At 36.2% G+C, this 13173-nt stretch overlaps 1 protein-coding gene across 1 annotated transcript in view; it reads left to right on the top strand.

Annotated features, from left to right (window-relative positions):
- The first annotated feature begins 8476 nt into the window (after positions 1–8476).
- nxf1b (nuclear RNA export factor 1b) overlaps positions 8477–13173 on the top strand; it is a 97270-nt gene continuing 92573 nt past the window's right edge. Inside the window, exon 1 of the mRNA XM_028809795.2 lies at positions 8477–8586. Coding sequence (XP_028665628.1) covers positions 8523–8586 — 64 coding nt within the window. The 5' untranslated portion in view covers positions 8477–8522. The remainder of the gene's footprint in view (positions 8587–13173) is intronic.

The following is a 13173-nucleotide window of genomic DNA, read 5'->3' as shown; positions in this document are numbered from 1 at the left end:
CTGTCAAGTATTTAAAGATGTCTTTCCAAAATGATGTTAATTTGGTGTATTCTGCAAACATGTGACCTAGTGATGATGCTGGAGCTTGATTACAACGCTCACAATTTGGATCTTGCTCTGGATACATTTTGGACAATTTTAAGCAAGATAATTATAATGGAAAGATTTTAAGTTGAATTATTGCATGGTTGATGCAGATGCTGTAGCGCTAGAGGGTGTTCTATGCATGGCTGACTTCTACTGTTTTTCAGTGATGTTAACTGAAAGAACTTTTTCCCACGGTTCCCTATGATCACTGAAGGGAATATCCTTTGAAATGATTTTATGTATTGTTGAAGTGTTGTCTGAGTCTTCAAGGCTTATCAGTATAGCTTCTGCAATAGAAATCTGTGGGAAGTGTGGAAAATTGGGTAGGTTTCATTTAGCAAAATTTCTAATTTGAACATAGTGGAAAAGTTGTGCTGCTGGAATGTTAAGTGTCTCAATCCCAAGCATTTTCCATAGGCTAAATACTGAGTAGGTTTGAGAACAGTTCTCTAAGTGCCTTTACTCTGAGCATCTTCCATAGGCTGAGTAGGTTTGAAAAGGCTGAAAAAGGTGAATACTTGTATCATATAGAGAGGAGCAACATATAAAAACTTCTCTGCCTTGAAGTGTGACCTGGATTGGTTTCATTTTCTAAGTCATTGGTGGATGACTGGATTACTGGTATATTGTCAAAAATTAGTATTTTCTGGGGCACAAAACAGGGTTTATAAAGAGTAAGTAGAATCAGATTTGATTTACATTGCTAACCAGTTTTTTGTAAATGTATTAATTGTGAAAGTTAATGAATTTAACCCGATTTCCAGGTATTTATAGTATATCTTTATAGTATGTACTGTATATTTGCTCCCCAGTAATAAAATTGAAAGTTGGGTAGTGCCATGCTACCTTCTGCTTTAGGTCTTTGCAGAAAGTCACCTTTTGAATGCATGGATGTTTCAAATTCCAGATAAACAAAGTTATAATGTAATTTAGTTGATTAAAGAATGCTTTGTTAATGTACAGTATATAGAGATGCTCTGAAATATATATAGAATCTTAGGGAGGAAGTTCATTTTAACAGTATTAATTTTCTCTGCTGTGAGATGGAGGGTAGACTCTCTGTTAATGTCTTATTTATTTGATTTTTTTTTCATACTGTTACCAAAACTGTGTTGAAAGAATTACTTCTGATGTTTACCCCTAGATATTTAAACTGTTTTGATGAATGGATAGATGTCCAATCTAGCATGATGTTCTGGAGAATTTACTGGAAAAACATTTTTATTCAAATTAATTTTTGAGTATAGATGTCTTCATATTCTGCTTATGCATTAAGGACTAATGGTAAAGATATTTGTGAGTCTGATATATAAAGTACCATATAACCGGTGTATAGTGATATTTTGTGCTTGAGTCCTTCTTTAATAATCCCCATTACCCTTTATCTCTGATGTAAATAGCAACTGCAAAAAGCAATTGTGATAGAGGGCACCGCTGTCGAGTACCACATTCTAATTTTAAAGTAGTTTGAGTTTATGTTGTTAATATGAATTGTGGCTTCTGGACTAGTATGAAGTAATTTTATCCATGCAGGTATATTTGGGCCAAACCTGAATTTGTGCAATATAGTGAATAGATAGTCCCACTTGACTCTATCAAAAGGTTTTCTACATCCAAAGATATGATGCACATTATAGTAAGCTTTTTTTTTTTTTTAAATTTGGAAAAACTGTAATTTATGCTTGCCAGTAAGCTTGAGGTAAAAACTTCTATGAATTTTTTATTAATGGAGCTAATGTAGATTTTTTAAAAATAAAATTTCACTGGGTAGCCATTAGGGCCTACTGCTTTCAGACTTTGGAGTGAGTTTATAGCATCCAGTATTTCTGAGAGTGACAGAGGTTTGTCAAGTTCTTCTGCGCTAAGAGTACTGAGCTGTGGAATTTCTGTTGTATCAAATAGTAACTTGGATTGTGTCTAAGTAACAAAAGTAACATAAGGACCTATAGTCCTTCTTAAATGTGTAAGTTATATTTTTATGGTCCCTGATTTAGCTCTAGTTGCCTTGGCAATTTCTGTTATTAAGTTACAAACTTCTGCTTGTAGATTTATTGAGCCAAATATTTATTAGCCTGCTCTCCATGTTTGTAGTAATGATGTCAAGATTTAAAGATGATGTTTGTTTTGTTGTTAAGAGTTTAAATTATAATTGTAGACCCTGTCTCTTTCTGTAAAGTGCCTTATTTGAAGAAACTGTGTATTTATGAACTATTCTGGAAATCTCACTAATTACCTCTGATGTCTTCTTAGTCTCCTTTTTATTTCTATGAGAAAGATATGAAATGAGACCTTAAAAATCACCTTTAAATTCCCAAACTGTTCCTGTGGAAGCCTCTCTTGTTAGTCTCTTGAAAAATAATCAGCTTGTTTGGAGATATTCTGTAAAGTTCACATCTTCTAATGACTTGGAGATTAAAACACCAGTTATGAGAGAAGTGTGTAGGGATAATGATTTGAGCTCCAAGATAAGAGGAGCATAATCAAAGATATCAATAGCGTCATACTAACAAGATTTGATATTGGACAGTAAATTACTATTGATGAAGAGATACTCAACTCTCGAGTAGCTATGATGTACTAGAGAGAAGAAGGAATATTCTCTTGAATTTTGATTTAAGAATCTCCACGGGTCCGATATATTATTATTATTCATTACAAACTATGTGATTGCCCTTGCAGTATTGGATGTTATTGACACCATAACTGAAGATCTATCCAGGTCTGGATTTAAAACACAGAATCACCAGCCATTATAATTTTGAGTGTTCATATTGAGAATGGTTACAAATACATTTTGAATATCATCCACAATAGGTGCATTTATCAGAATCACTTCAAATTACCATGACCTAGCCCCTTTCAGGGTCTGATACTATGTCTAAGTCTACAAATCAGATTGCCTAATATATTAAAATTCCTATACCTCTGGTTTTCATTTTATAGCTAGAATGAAAGATGTGGCCAAATCCAGTCCCTTTGCAGTCAAGACTGGTCCTTGCTTATTAAGTGAATTTCTTGTAAGAATACTATCTTAGCCTTTAAACCTGTGAGACAGGAGAATGCCGTTTTCCTTTCAGATTGTAATTGAGGCTTTTGACATTCCAGCTTATGATGTCAATGACAAGTCAGGGAAATACTGCTAATGAACATTTAGGAACATTTTGTAATAAATAAAAGCAGTACATTATTTCACTGATTTCATATCATTATTGCCAGGTATTATGGCTAAGGAGCTTACCATAAAGTTGGCACTTATAATTGTAGGGATAAAAATACATAAATAATAACTTGTTCACTTTCTCAAACTTATCTTGCCTCACCAGGGGCCTCATGCATAATGCTGTGCGTAGAATTCGCACTATAACATGACGTAAGCACAAAAGCCGAAATATGCTTATGCACAGAAAAATCCAGATGCAGTAATCTGTGCATTCGCCAACTTCCGTGTTCTTCCGCTACATAAATCCCGCTCAGCATGGAAATAAACGCATGTGCATGCGCCTGCTGTCCTGCCCCAACTCCTCCCAGAATTACGCCTCTTTGAATATGCAAATCAATATAAATAGCCCTTAAGCCCAGCATTCTGTGAAAAGGCAATGGCAAAAGTACAAGGAAAAATAGAAGAATTTCAGTAAATACTAAATGGAGGCAAAGAAAAATGTACTATTTGTTGGTTTAAACAGTTATATAAGCAACAAAAGGAAGTTGATCGAGTGACATAGCGTGTCGGAGAAACTCAAAAGCTCAAGTTCACAAAGTCGCACAGTGCCCGAAATAAAAAAAAAGTTGTCAGATATCAAAGTCAGCTTGAAAAGGCGACTCGTAGCCCAACGTCTGAGTGTCATATGAAAGCTTATTAGGGTACAGTGAAAAAAAAGGCACATAGTGTGAAAAAAGCACGAAATGTCAACTTTAATCTCGAAATTTCCACTTTAATCATGTAGTTTATTTTGTCATTAAAGTAGAAAATCATAAACTTCATCTGAAAATCGTTTACTAGTTTCTCAAATCCCATCGTAACTAAAGTAGCACGTTAAATGCTTTGTTGTGTACTTGATCTTATATGTGCTCTATGTGCCTGAATCACTACGTGCTCTTCCTCCGACAGGACACAGGATCCATTATGTTCGTAATATTACAGCTCTCTGAGTAATTAAAATACTGAGAAGTATACGTGATATCATTTTCATGATGATAGGAGTTAAAGCATGTTATTAAACATGGGAACACGGTGGCGCAGTGATTGTTCATGTCTTACAGCAAGATGCTTGCTGCTCCATGCGTGACCTTCAATGAAATGCTTTATTACAGAAGTACTGTCTCTTTCAAACGTACTAACCCCCAATTCCTGTCCTGACTTTTCTTTCTCCAAATACCCAATCGTCACACAATCAGCTCTGTAATAGACGTTAAGCCATCTGTAAGCTTAGAATGCCGATTCTTCAAAACTTTTAAGGAACATCGAAATATCTTCATAATGTTTAATTATTCTATCCATCTATCCTTCCAGTGTCGCACCAGCCCCAGCATGAAAACAGCACGAGGCAGAAACAAACCGTGAACGAAGCTCAAGCTCGCTAGCGCTGCGGTACCGTGTAGTTAAAGTTAAAGTTTTATCTGTATAATATAATAAACATATTTTGCTGCATTTCATCTTAAAAATGATATCGTCATCATATGTAAATACGCGCTTTATAAAGTGGCTCAGGTTGTGCAATATTATAACTGTATCATAAGTACAATTACCTCACGGTAACTTGCAAGTACAAACAGTTCTACAAGGAGCACTTGATGGACGATTGAGTGCGTGTATAGTTCTTGGGATGAAACTGTTTGTGAACAGTGATGTCTGAACAGGAAAGGCTGTGAAGCGTTGGTCGGATGAGAGCAGTTCAAATAGCGAATGGCTGAGGCAGTGAGTGCTTGATGCTGTATACCGATAATTCTCTTTCCGATCGCTGTAGATCTGTGATTCACACTCAGATACAGTGATATAAATAATCCGAGTGGTGTAGTGAGAGTAATATGGAAAAAGATGATCCGCTGTGGCAACCCCTAATGGGAGCAGCTGAAAGAAGAAGAAGAAGGTGCAGTGAGAGTAACAACGCTAAAGCAGTTATGGTATTTAGAATAGTTTGACCATTCTGTTGACCATTATATTGTTACAGGTTAATTACAATCAGATGCATTAAATTAATGAACAATATGTGGTTAATTTCAGTGTATTTGATAAAGCCGCCGTCATGGAAGTGGATCTAAGAAAGGGTAACCACACAGGAACAGTAGCACTGCTTTGACGCTGGGTGCCGCCAGTCTGCAAAACCAAGCGGAGAACTTGCGTACGACAGGGTATAAGGTACCGTGGAAAACTTGGTTTTATACATCGTGATTTGAATGTGGAAACGTTCTTACGCAACATTTCTGTGCATACGCACTGTTTATACATGAGGCCCCAGATGAGACCAGACCACACTCAAGAGTCCCAGTCCTCTGACATGGCAATGAAACTTTTAAAAATGAATATTTAAAATGTTAGAACAATAGAAAGTTTTTAATAACATCAAAAATTAATTTGTTTTGTACAATGTACTTTATCCAAGGTGACAGTTTTATCTAGAATAGTGGTTCTCAAGTTCAGTCACTGTGGCTACAGATTTTCATTCCAAACAGTTTTACAAATCAATAGATCTTGTTTACTTACAACTGATGTATTTGTTTTATTAGCTATACTTTTTCTTCTTTTATTTTGTATTGAGTCCTAGTATACCAAGTATATTTTTTGATATAAATACATATTTTTGTTATAGCTATAAATGCTTAATGTTCTTCTACCATATACTTTTAAAAGTCTCCTTTTCCTGTGATGTTTGCTCATTTAGTTGTACTCGGATACTGACAATTGGTGATGAACAATGCAGACACTGGAGCAAATATTTAATTGTCTTATCTCCTGTGTGCCAATTAGTAGGAAAAGGCATAACTAACCAAAATGTTTAAAAAGAACAAAATCTGAAAAAGCAGTTTCAGTAGTTTATTTTCTCAAGGGATGCCGCTAAATGGAGTTTTTGTTTTCCTCTCCTGTGCTGTGAACTAGCCATGGTTCAACAGTTAATTAATGGATAGATATCGCTGTGGTCCATTTATGTTAATCAGTTTCAAACTACTTTGTTTTCCTGTTTGTTTAAACAAATCTGTGTCTTTACAAGTTAAAATATTACATAATGAGTAGACATAAAGTGTGTATTTGTATTTACCTGAGATTTTGACACAGCGCTCTGTGCCAACAATGAACGAGATGGGGATTAAAAAAAAAACGTCAGCATTCAGTGCCATTTGATTTGAGTCCACAATACTCCTCCCTAGTTTAGAAATAAAACAATTTAACAATTTTTACAGAAATTCCTGAATTTATTTCAAATATAAATATAACACTAGAACATTTTTCTTAATGTGAAATAAGAGAAGAAAAAGGCCAGCTAATTAAACAAATAGATTGCATGTAAGAGTAGCACATTGATTTTTTTCCCTAATTTTAAGACTGACGTTGAGAAGTGCGGACATTAATTGTATTAAATATATAGTATGCGCATACTTTACAAAAGGTTTAATTTCTGCTGTTCTTTTCTAAATTGTACAGATCTAAATATTAAGCCTCACTATTCTCTGAAATAAAATAAATGTGTTCATTGTGACCTATCTGGGGAGATGCAATCGACTCTCAACCAAAGCCGTTGCTAATACAAGTAAAAACAAACGTACACCAGGTCAGTGGCGTTACTAAGGTGCCATCCGACTAAATGACAAAAGAAACTAATTTTTAACTTATTTTCATAGGGAACACAGTGCTTACACCCCGCCCAGCTGGAGACACGCCTCCTTTTTACTTTAGCACACTGCTTGGCCCTTTTGAAACGTTGTACCCTGCAGCAGATATCGGGTGGCTTACTTTTTACGAGTCTGGACTGTACCACACCAGGAAGGCAGTAAGTGCCTCAAAAGTCCACCTATCTACCGTCACTTGAAAAGGTTCATGTCTGAAATTACTGCAGCATACTGCTCCCTAGAAACGTAATATAATAAGTCTTAGTATTTCATACGTCCTGATGGAGTATAAGCTCATCCAAATATTGGACTGTTCTCAAAAGACTTCGAAAGCTCTTCAATAGACTTTGTTATTGGTGGAAGTGTCAAGTGAGAGTTCAGGTATATTACATTAAATAGGATTATGCATGTAGAAGAAATGTCATGAGGGCTTGCCATCAATATGCTAATCTACGCAGTGCATTCCCACTCGCTCGTTTTATTATTTTTGTTACTCATTCGTTTGTCCGAATATTTCAATACAAAACATCATGCGTTGTCGGAATTGTCTCCCAATATAAATACATGGTAAGAAAAATCCGATCCACCAATAGGATAGCCGCAGGATCGTATACAACAGGCGATATTATATATCCTGATTTCAGCTTCCCTGATATTTCGATGGTTCTTGACGCCACTGCACCACATCAGTCTGTCGCGCTGAATTCTTCGCAATACTCATGTAATATCCAACTATATTGATTGATTGGCTACTATAAACCAGGTCAGCGTGATTGTGCCTTGCGCTGCATTGGCTTCATATCTGGAACTGGATCTTGTGCTGCACCGCGTCGTTGGAATCGGCCCGGGTTCCCAACAAGATGACTCTTGCAGAATAAATTTCAACAAATGCTTCAGCGGTTGTACGCACACTTGCTTTGTGGCAATTTAAGTTCAGGGCCGGATACATGAAACAAATTTGCAATGATTGCATTGTCTGCATAATTGCATTATTAATATCCAAACATGAGCGATCCTCATTACTACGAAGTTATCAATATCAATTGTTCATGCTAAAAGGGCGCAGATTGAACGCCAAATGTAGAAAAAGAAAAGGTTGTTTTGCGCGATACATAATGTTTTCAGACGGTAAAGTTCCACCAGGAGAAATTATGGAGTTTGATGGAAAACTAACCGCGTGTGCCACTCTTTTCGCGCATACGAACGTAATCGTAAGATCTCCTAACAAGTCGTACTCGAATAATTTATCTAGCTATAAAAAACAAGCTTTACATATTTAGTAAATTGGAGAGAAGACTGGAGTATTTCACGTGTTTGCCACTCTCTTCGTTCTATTTATTTTTAATACACAGTATGATGGTGAAACGGAAGTGCTAAATCTGTATTTAAATTATTCTGCGAACAACTACAGCTTCGTTCTACAACGCCATACTGTATTTAGAAGGGTCACAGCTCGTTTAGTAATTTTAACCAAAAATTAGGCGGGAAGACCTTAGCGCAGTGGGCGGAGTCAGAGACGATTGCTTGTTGAGTTACGGAGAGATTTCTCCTTGTCGCACAAGCCATTTTTAACGGTGTTTTTCTAATTTAGCGCCTGGAGCAGAAGGGCTCGGATGGCATTCAGACGGCGGAGATTTCAGAATTTCCAGGTGGTGCGACAAGTGCATTTCGAAGAGCGTAAGTTTTTATGTATTCTCAGAGTTCCCATTGGTGTCCGAGGAGAAGAAAAGCATTTAACAGACGTTGCCATAAAGTCAGCTTGCTGCCTCGCTTAACCATGGGTTTGGGGAGGCAATGCAATTAATAAACATAGTTATGGTCTCCCTGGCTTCAGTTTTATCAAAATAAAACCGTTAAATATTACCGTTTTTATTATTTGTTAGATTTTTTTTTTTTTGCTTCCTGTAGCTCAATCAGTTTCAACATGATGCTGTATACGTTTTGTTTCCCCTTTTTGGCGTCGGGGAGAAATTTTGAATCGTGCACAAGTGTGTTGTTTCTCTTGTACTTAGGATTTTTGTTCATATAGTTTACATATAGCACTGTAGATCTTACAACGGTGCAGCGGTGATTAAAAAGAACACCAATTAAAAGTTTGTTCTAGAAATTATGTTGCTTGAGCTGGCGTCGTGACTGCTGTTGCCTTTACTGAAAGTCTTCAAGTGCGGATGACAACGTTTTGCTGCAAAATATACTATATGCTTGGGATACATTTAGATCCATGGGGTAAACAATATCGCATCACTTAAAAATGTTTAGTGATTTTACTTTATACCAGAGACATTTCATATTCGTCAGTTCCCATTGTATTTCCTTCTGCTCCGTACACAAACTACCCGGGGTCTGCACTTCTGAACGCCTTAACGTCGTCATCACTTGCAATTCAAGGTTGCGGTTTTGCGAAGGGGGACGCTGATCTTACCTTCTTCCCTCATCACATCCTTGGTTGATATGGCGTCGTCCTAAACGCTCGACTTCAATCACAAATGTTTGTTCATGTCTGCTACACCTAAGTGAGGTAAACAATTGTTCCTCTCCTGAGGACATAAGCAAATGTGAATTTCTGCCCTACTAATACGAGCCGCAGAAAAACGTGGCACACGTCTTTGTTCTTTAGTGCAGGCTGATGGACGTTCACAGCTGGGTGGCAACAGATACCAGCTGCAAAATACTAAGCTACTAAACGAACTGTTACAACGTGCCATTCGCTTAAACGGGCAGCTTTCAAAAAATGGATGGATGGAGACGAAAAGCCGAATCATTTTCCAGAAAAGGGGAAAGTACAGAAAACGTTTCTTTATATATTGCTGATTTGAACCAAAAAAAGCATACATCCACACGTTTTACACTGCACTGAACATATGTATTTGAATGTAATTTTGGATGAAGCATTCCTAAAACACAGAAGATGACTTTGGTAAACATTTGTCAAAAGCATTTACATAATATGAAGTGACCTGAAAGTTTTAGAAATTACTGGGCGCATTGTTCATCATTCATACTCCATAAGTCTGTCTGACAACAAGTTGGGATATAAGCCGTTAGATTTGGCGAGGATTTCTTCCCTTGGGTAGTGTATATTTTAAACCCTCTCCTTTTAAAACATTTGTATTTTCTGTTAGGCAGTAATTTGTTACTGTACTGGTATCCTTTTTATTGCTATAATTCGCGAGTCCATGCATTCCAGTGGTTATCACTGATTTCTTTTGACGCTATTGTAAGCAAGAGTATTAATGCTGCGCTATTATCCTGTGACAATAACACTGCTCTTGAAGCGTAGTGGCCTTGAACATGGTAAGCAAACGTTCTTCCTGTCTCTTCAGTAGAAATGCATAGATTATGACCTTTAGTGAGTAATGCATACAACTTATGTATGCATTTCCTGTTAATGATTCAAATTATGTGATAAACTTAATAAAGGTAATAATTTAATGTAAAACTCTGGGAGGACAAAGTGTAGAATGTATTTCCAAGAAATCCATCTTATTATGTTGACTTATGGCTGGATCTCAGATGGAAACTAAGTGTTCATTTAATTCTAAAATATGTACCCAGTTTATTTGCTTCTCTTTATTGCACTAGAAGCTCAGGTTTTTGAGATCCAAACATTTTTTGCCTTAAGCAGTTTTTCGTAAATCTAATGAATATACATGGTCTGGCCAAAAAGAAACCAATTTAAAAAAAAAAAAAATATCCTTCCATCATATTCAGGCTTGTCTCCTTCAAAGTATTCCCCTCCTCTACTTACATACTGCTTTCAGTGTTTTTTTTCTTTTCTGGAATGCATCCTGGAAATTGTTTTATAGAATGTCACGTAGGTCCCATGGTGAATTTTCTATCGTTTGAAATTAGTGACCTTACATGATGGATTTCAACTTCAGGAGCAAATAAATATATTCTGAGGCTGTACACCCTTTGTTTCATCACTTGGTATGACATGTTTCAGAAAAGCTTTCATCAGCATTTGAACGATGTAGCAACTCCTAAATGACTATGACATGGTTCACTTTTTGCTCATTTGTCAAAAGATGTGGCACAAATTTTACAGCAACATAATGCATCTGTAGTTTTTTCAGTCAAAATTTTGTGATCCAAACTTTTGCTGATGCATGCTTAATCGGCAGCTTGACAAAAAATACATAGCATGCAGTTTCTCAATGTGATAACTATCCAGTTTTGCTGTCTTCTGCTTGTTTCAATCAAGTAGTCTCCCTGATTTGAAATGTCGGCGCCATTTGTAACATTGTGTGCGGCTTTGACAGTCCTTTTCCTAAACTTGCTACAACATTTGAAAAGTCTGTGTAAAAGTTTGTTTTGCCAGTTTCACAAAAGTGATGTTTCTCTTCAAGATCCTTCTCATTTCAAATTGTACAACAAATAGTAGAAGGTACATGAGACAAGTTCAATATTACATGTACTGTATGACTATATTTGACGTGGCATACTTGAGGAAGTAGGAATTTTAAAAGTCCAGGTCACTGCTATACACCTCTGCTATCATGAGTCTGTCATGTTGTCTTGTTGGAGCTGTATTTAAGAAGTTGTTTCTTTTTTTATAAGTACAAACCCATTATAAAATTATAAGGGCTTTGACAGACAACAAATTTCAATCTTTTAAGTGTCTGGGGCTGTGTTGCTTAATCTTTTTTCAAGTTGGGCTTGTTCAATTTCAACATTTAAACTAAGACAGTAACTTAACTAGATTATGATAATGATCTCCGTCAGGGTACACTTCTGCAATTTGCCATATCCATTGATACTGGACCACTATGTATTTTGCCAGGAAGCCAGGGTGTTTAGATCAAATCTATATGAGTGTGAAGATGCACTAATTACACCATATTGTGCATTGTAATTTCCACTGGCAGGTTCTGGAAGTAAAGAAACTGCCTTTCTTGCTTGGTGTGAAGAGTTGCACTGTAACTTTCAAGAAGAGCACAGACCACCCATGTATAGAAGTGCAATTGGGCCATTTCTGAAAACTATCCACATGGCAACATTTTTTCCTGCTACATTTAAAATCTGGCTTTTAATGAAATATTTATTACATTTTTGCATTCTTGTTTTTACTTGCAACCAATATTTGATCTTGATATTTCCATAGATAATATGCAAAGATTACCAGCATATGCAAATGACTGTCTCCCTAAACATGTCATACGTATGTCAATAGTGTGACCTTAACCTCTTTTAACAAAAGTAAAAACACATTTCACCCCCTTCCTATTATGATTTTTCTCATGATTTCTTGTAACCATTTTCAGCCCTATCAAGAAATAATTCATCACATTTTGTTTCTGTAATGTTTTTCCTCTTTTATATGCGGGGAAACTTTCCTCATCATCTGTCAGTGTCACTGAAAGAGTGAAGAAAAATAATTTTGCTTTCAAAAATGAGTGTTCAAACACAAGCAGTAATTTGATGATTGTAGATTTCAATTGGAATTCCAATAATTAAATTACATTTGTCATTTCACAGTTTGTGACAGAAAATTGATCTGTTCTGAATATGACCAAAAAAAAATCAAAATGGGATGTATGAAACTGGCAGTGTAAAGTTAACGTCCTTGCGCACATACTTTATTTGGCTATATTAAGGGAAGCTTATGTATATGGCGCTTGAATGTTTCTTGTACAAACCAAGAGTCATTGTTTTCTGCTGTTTGTTTACCACTGAGTTTCTAAATGATTCAGGCAATTCCAGACCTGAATTTCTTTGAACACCAGAGATTAGCCTATGCCTCCGTTGCAGGTAGTTCACATGTCATGTGGTCTCAAGGTGTGTTCACTCCTCTTCTTTATCATTTTTTATAAGTGTTGAACTGGTAGTATTTCCGTCTCTCTCTCTTTCTAAGTTGCAGGGTGTAACTTGACATTTTATGTGGCTCTGAATTGCCCACATACTAAAGACTTGGATGAAGTACTTTTCTGTTACTAAAAACCGTTTTCTTGGGTACATTATTTTCATATCCTTTTCCAGCAAATACAGACATAATCGACTGATCCAGTTTAATGTTCTTATGTGGCATTTCTTTGCATATTTCACACAGTTCACATTTTGGATGCTTTGGGAACTTTTGCTCAATTTCATATTGGAGAGTTTTTTTGCCTGTTTCTGTTTACATTGTAATAAAGAGTGCCTCCTATTGTACCACCTTAACTGAAACAATGTTGCCAAGTATCGCAGACAAAGGGGTTGAATGAGAAAAAGATATTATTGTGTCAAAGTAACAGAACATTAATAAAATGCTTCTGGTCCTCTTCC

Source organism: Erpetoichthys calabaricus, chromosome 1 (assembly GCF_900747795.2).
Source record: "Erpetoichthys calabaricus chromosome 1, fErpCal1.3, whole genome shotgun sequence".
NCBI classification, from domain to species: domain Eukaryota; kingdom Metazoa; phylum Chordata; class Cladistia; order Polypteriformes; family Polypteridae; genus Erpetoichthys; species Erpetoichthys calabaricus.
This window is presented reverse-complemented; position numbering and strand designations above follow the sequence as displayed.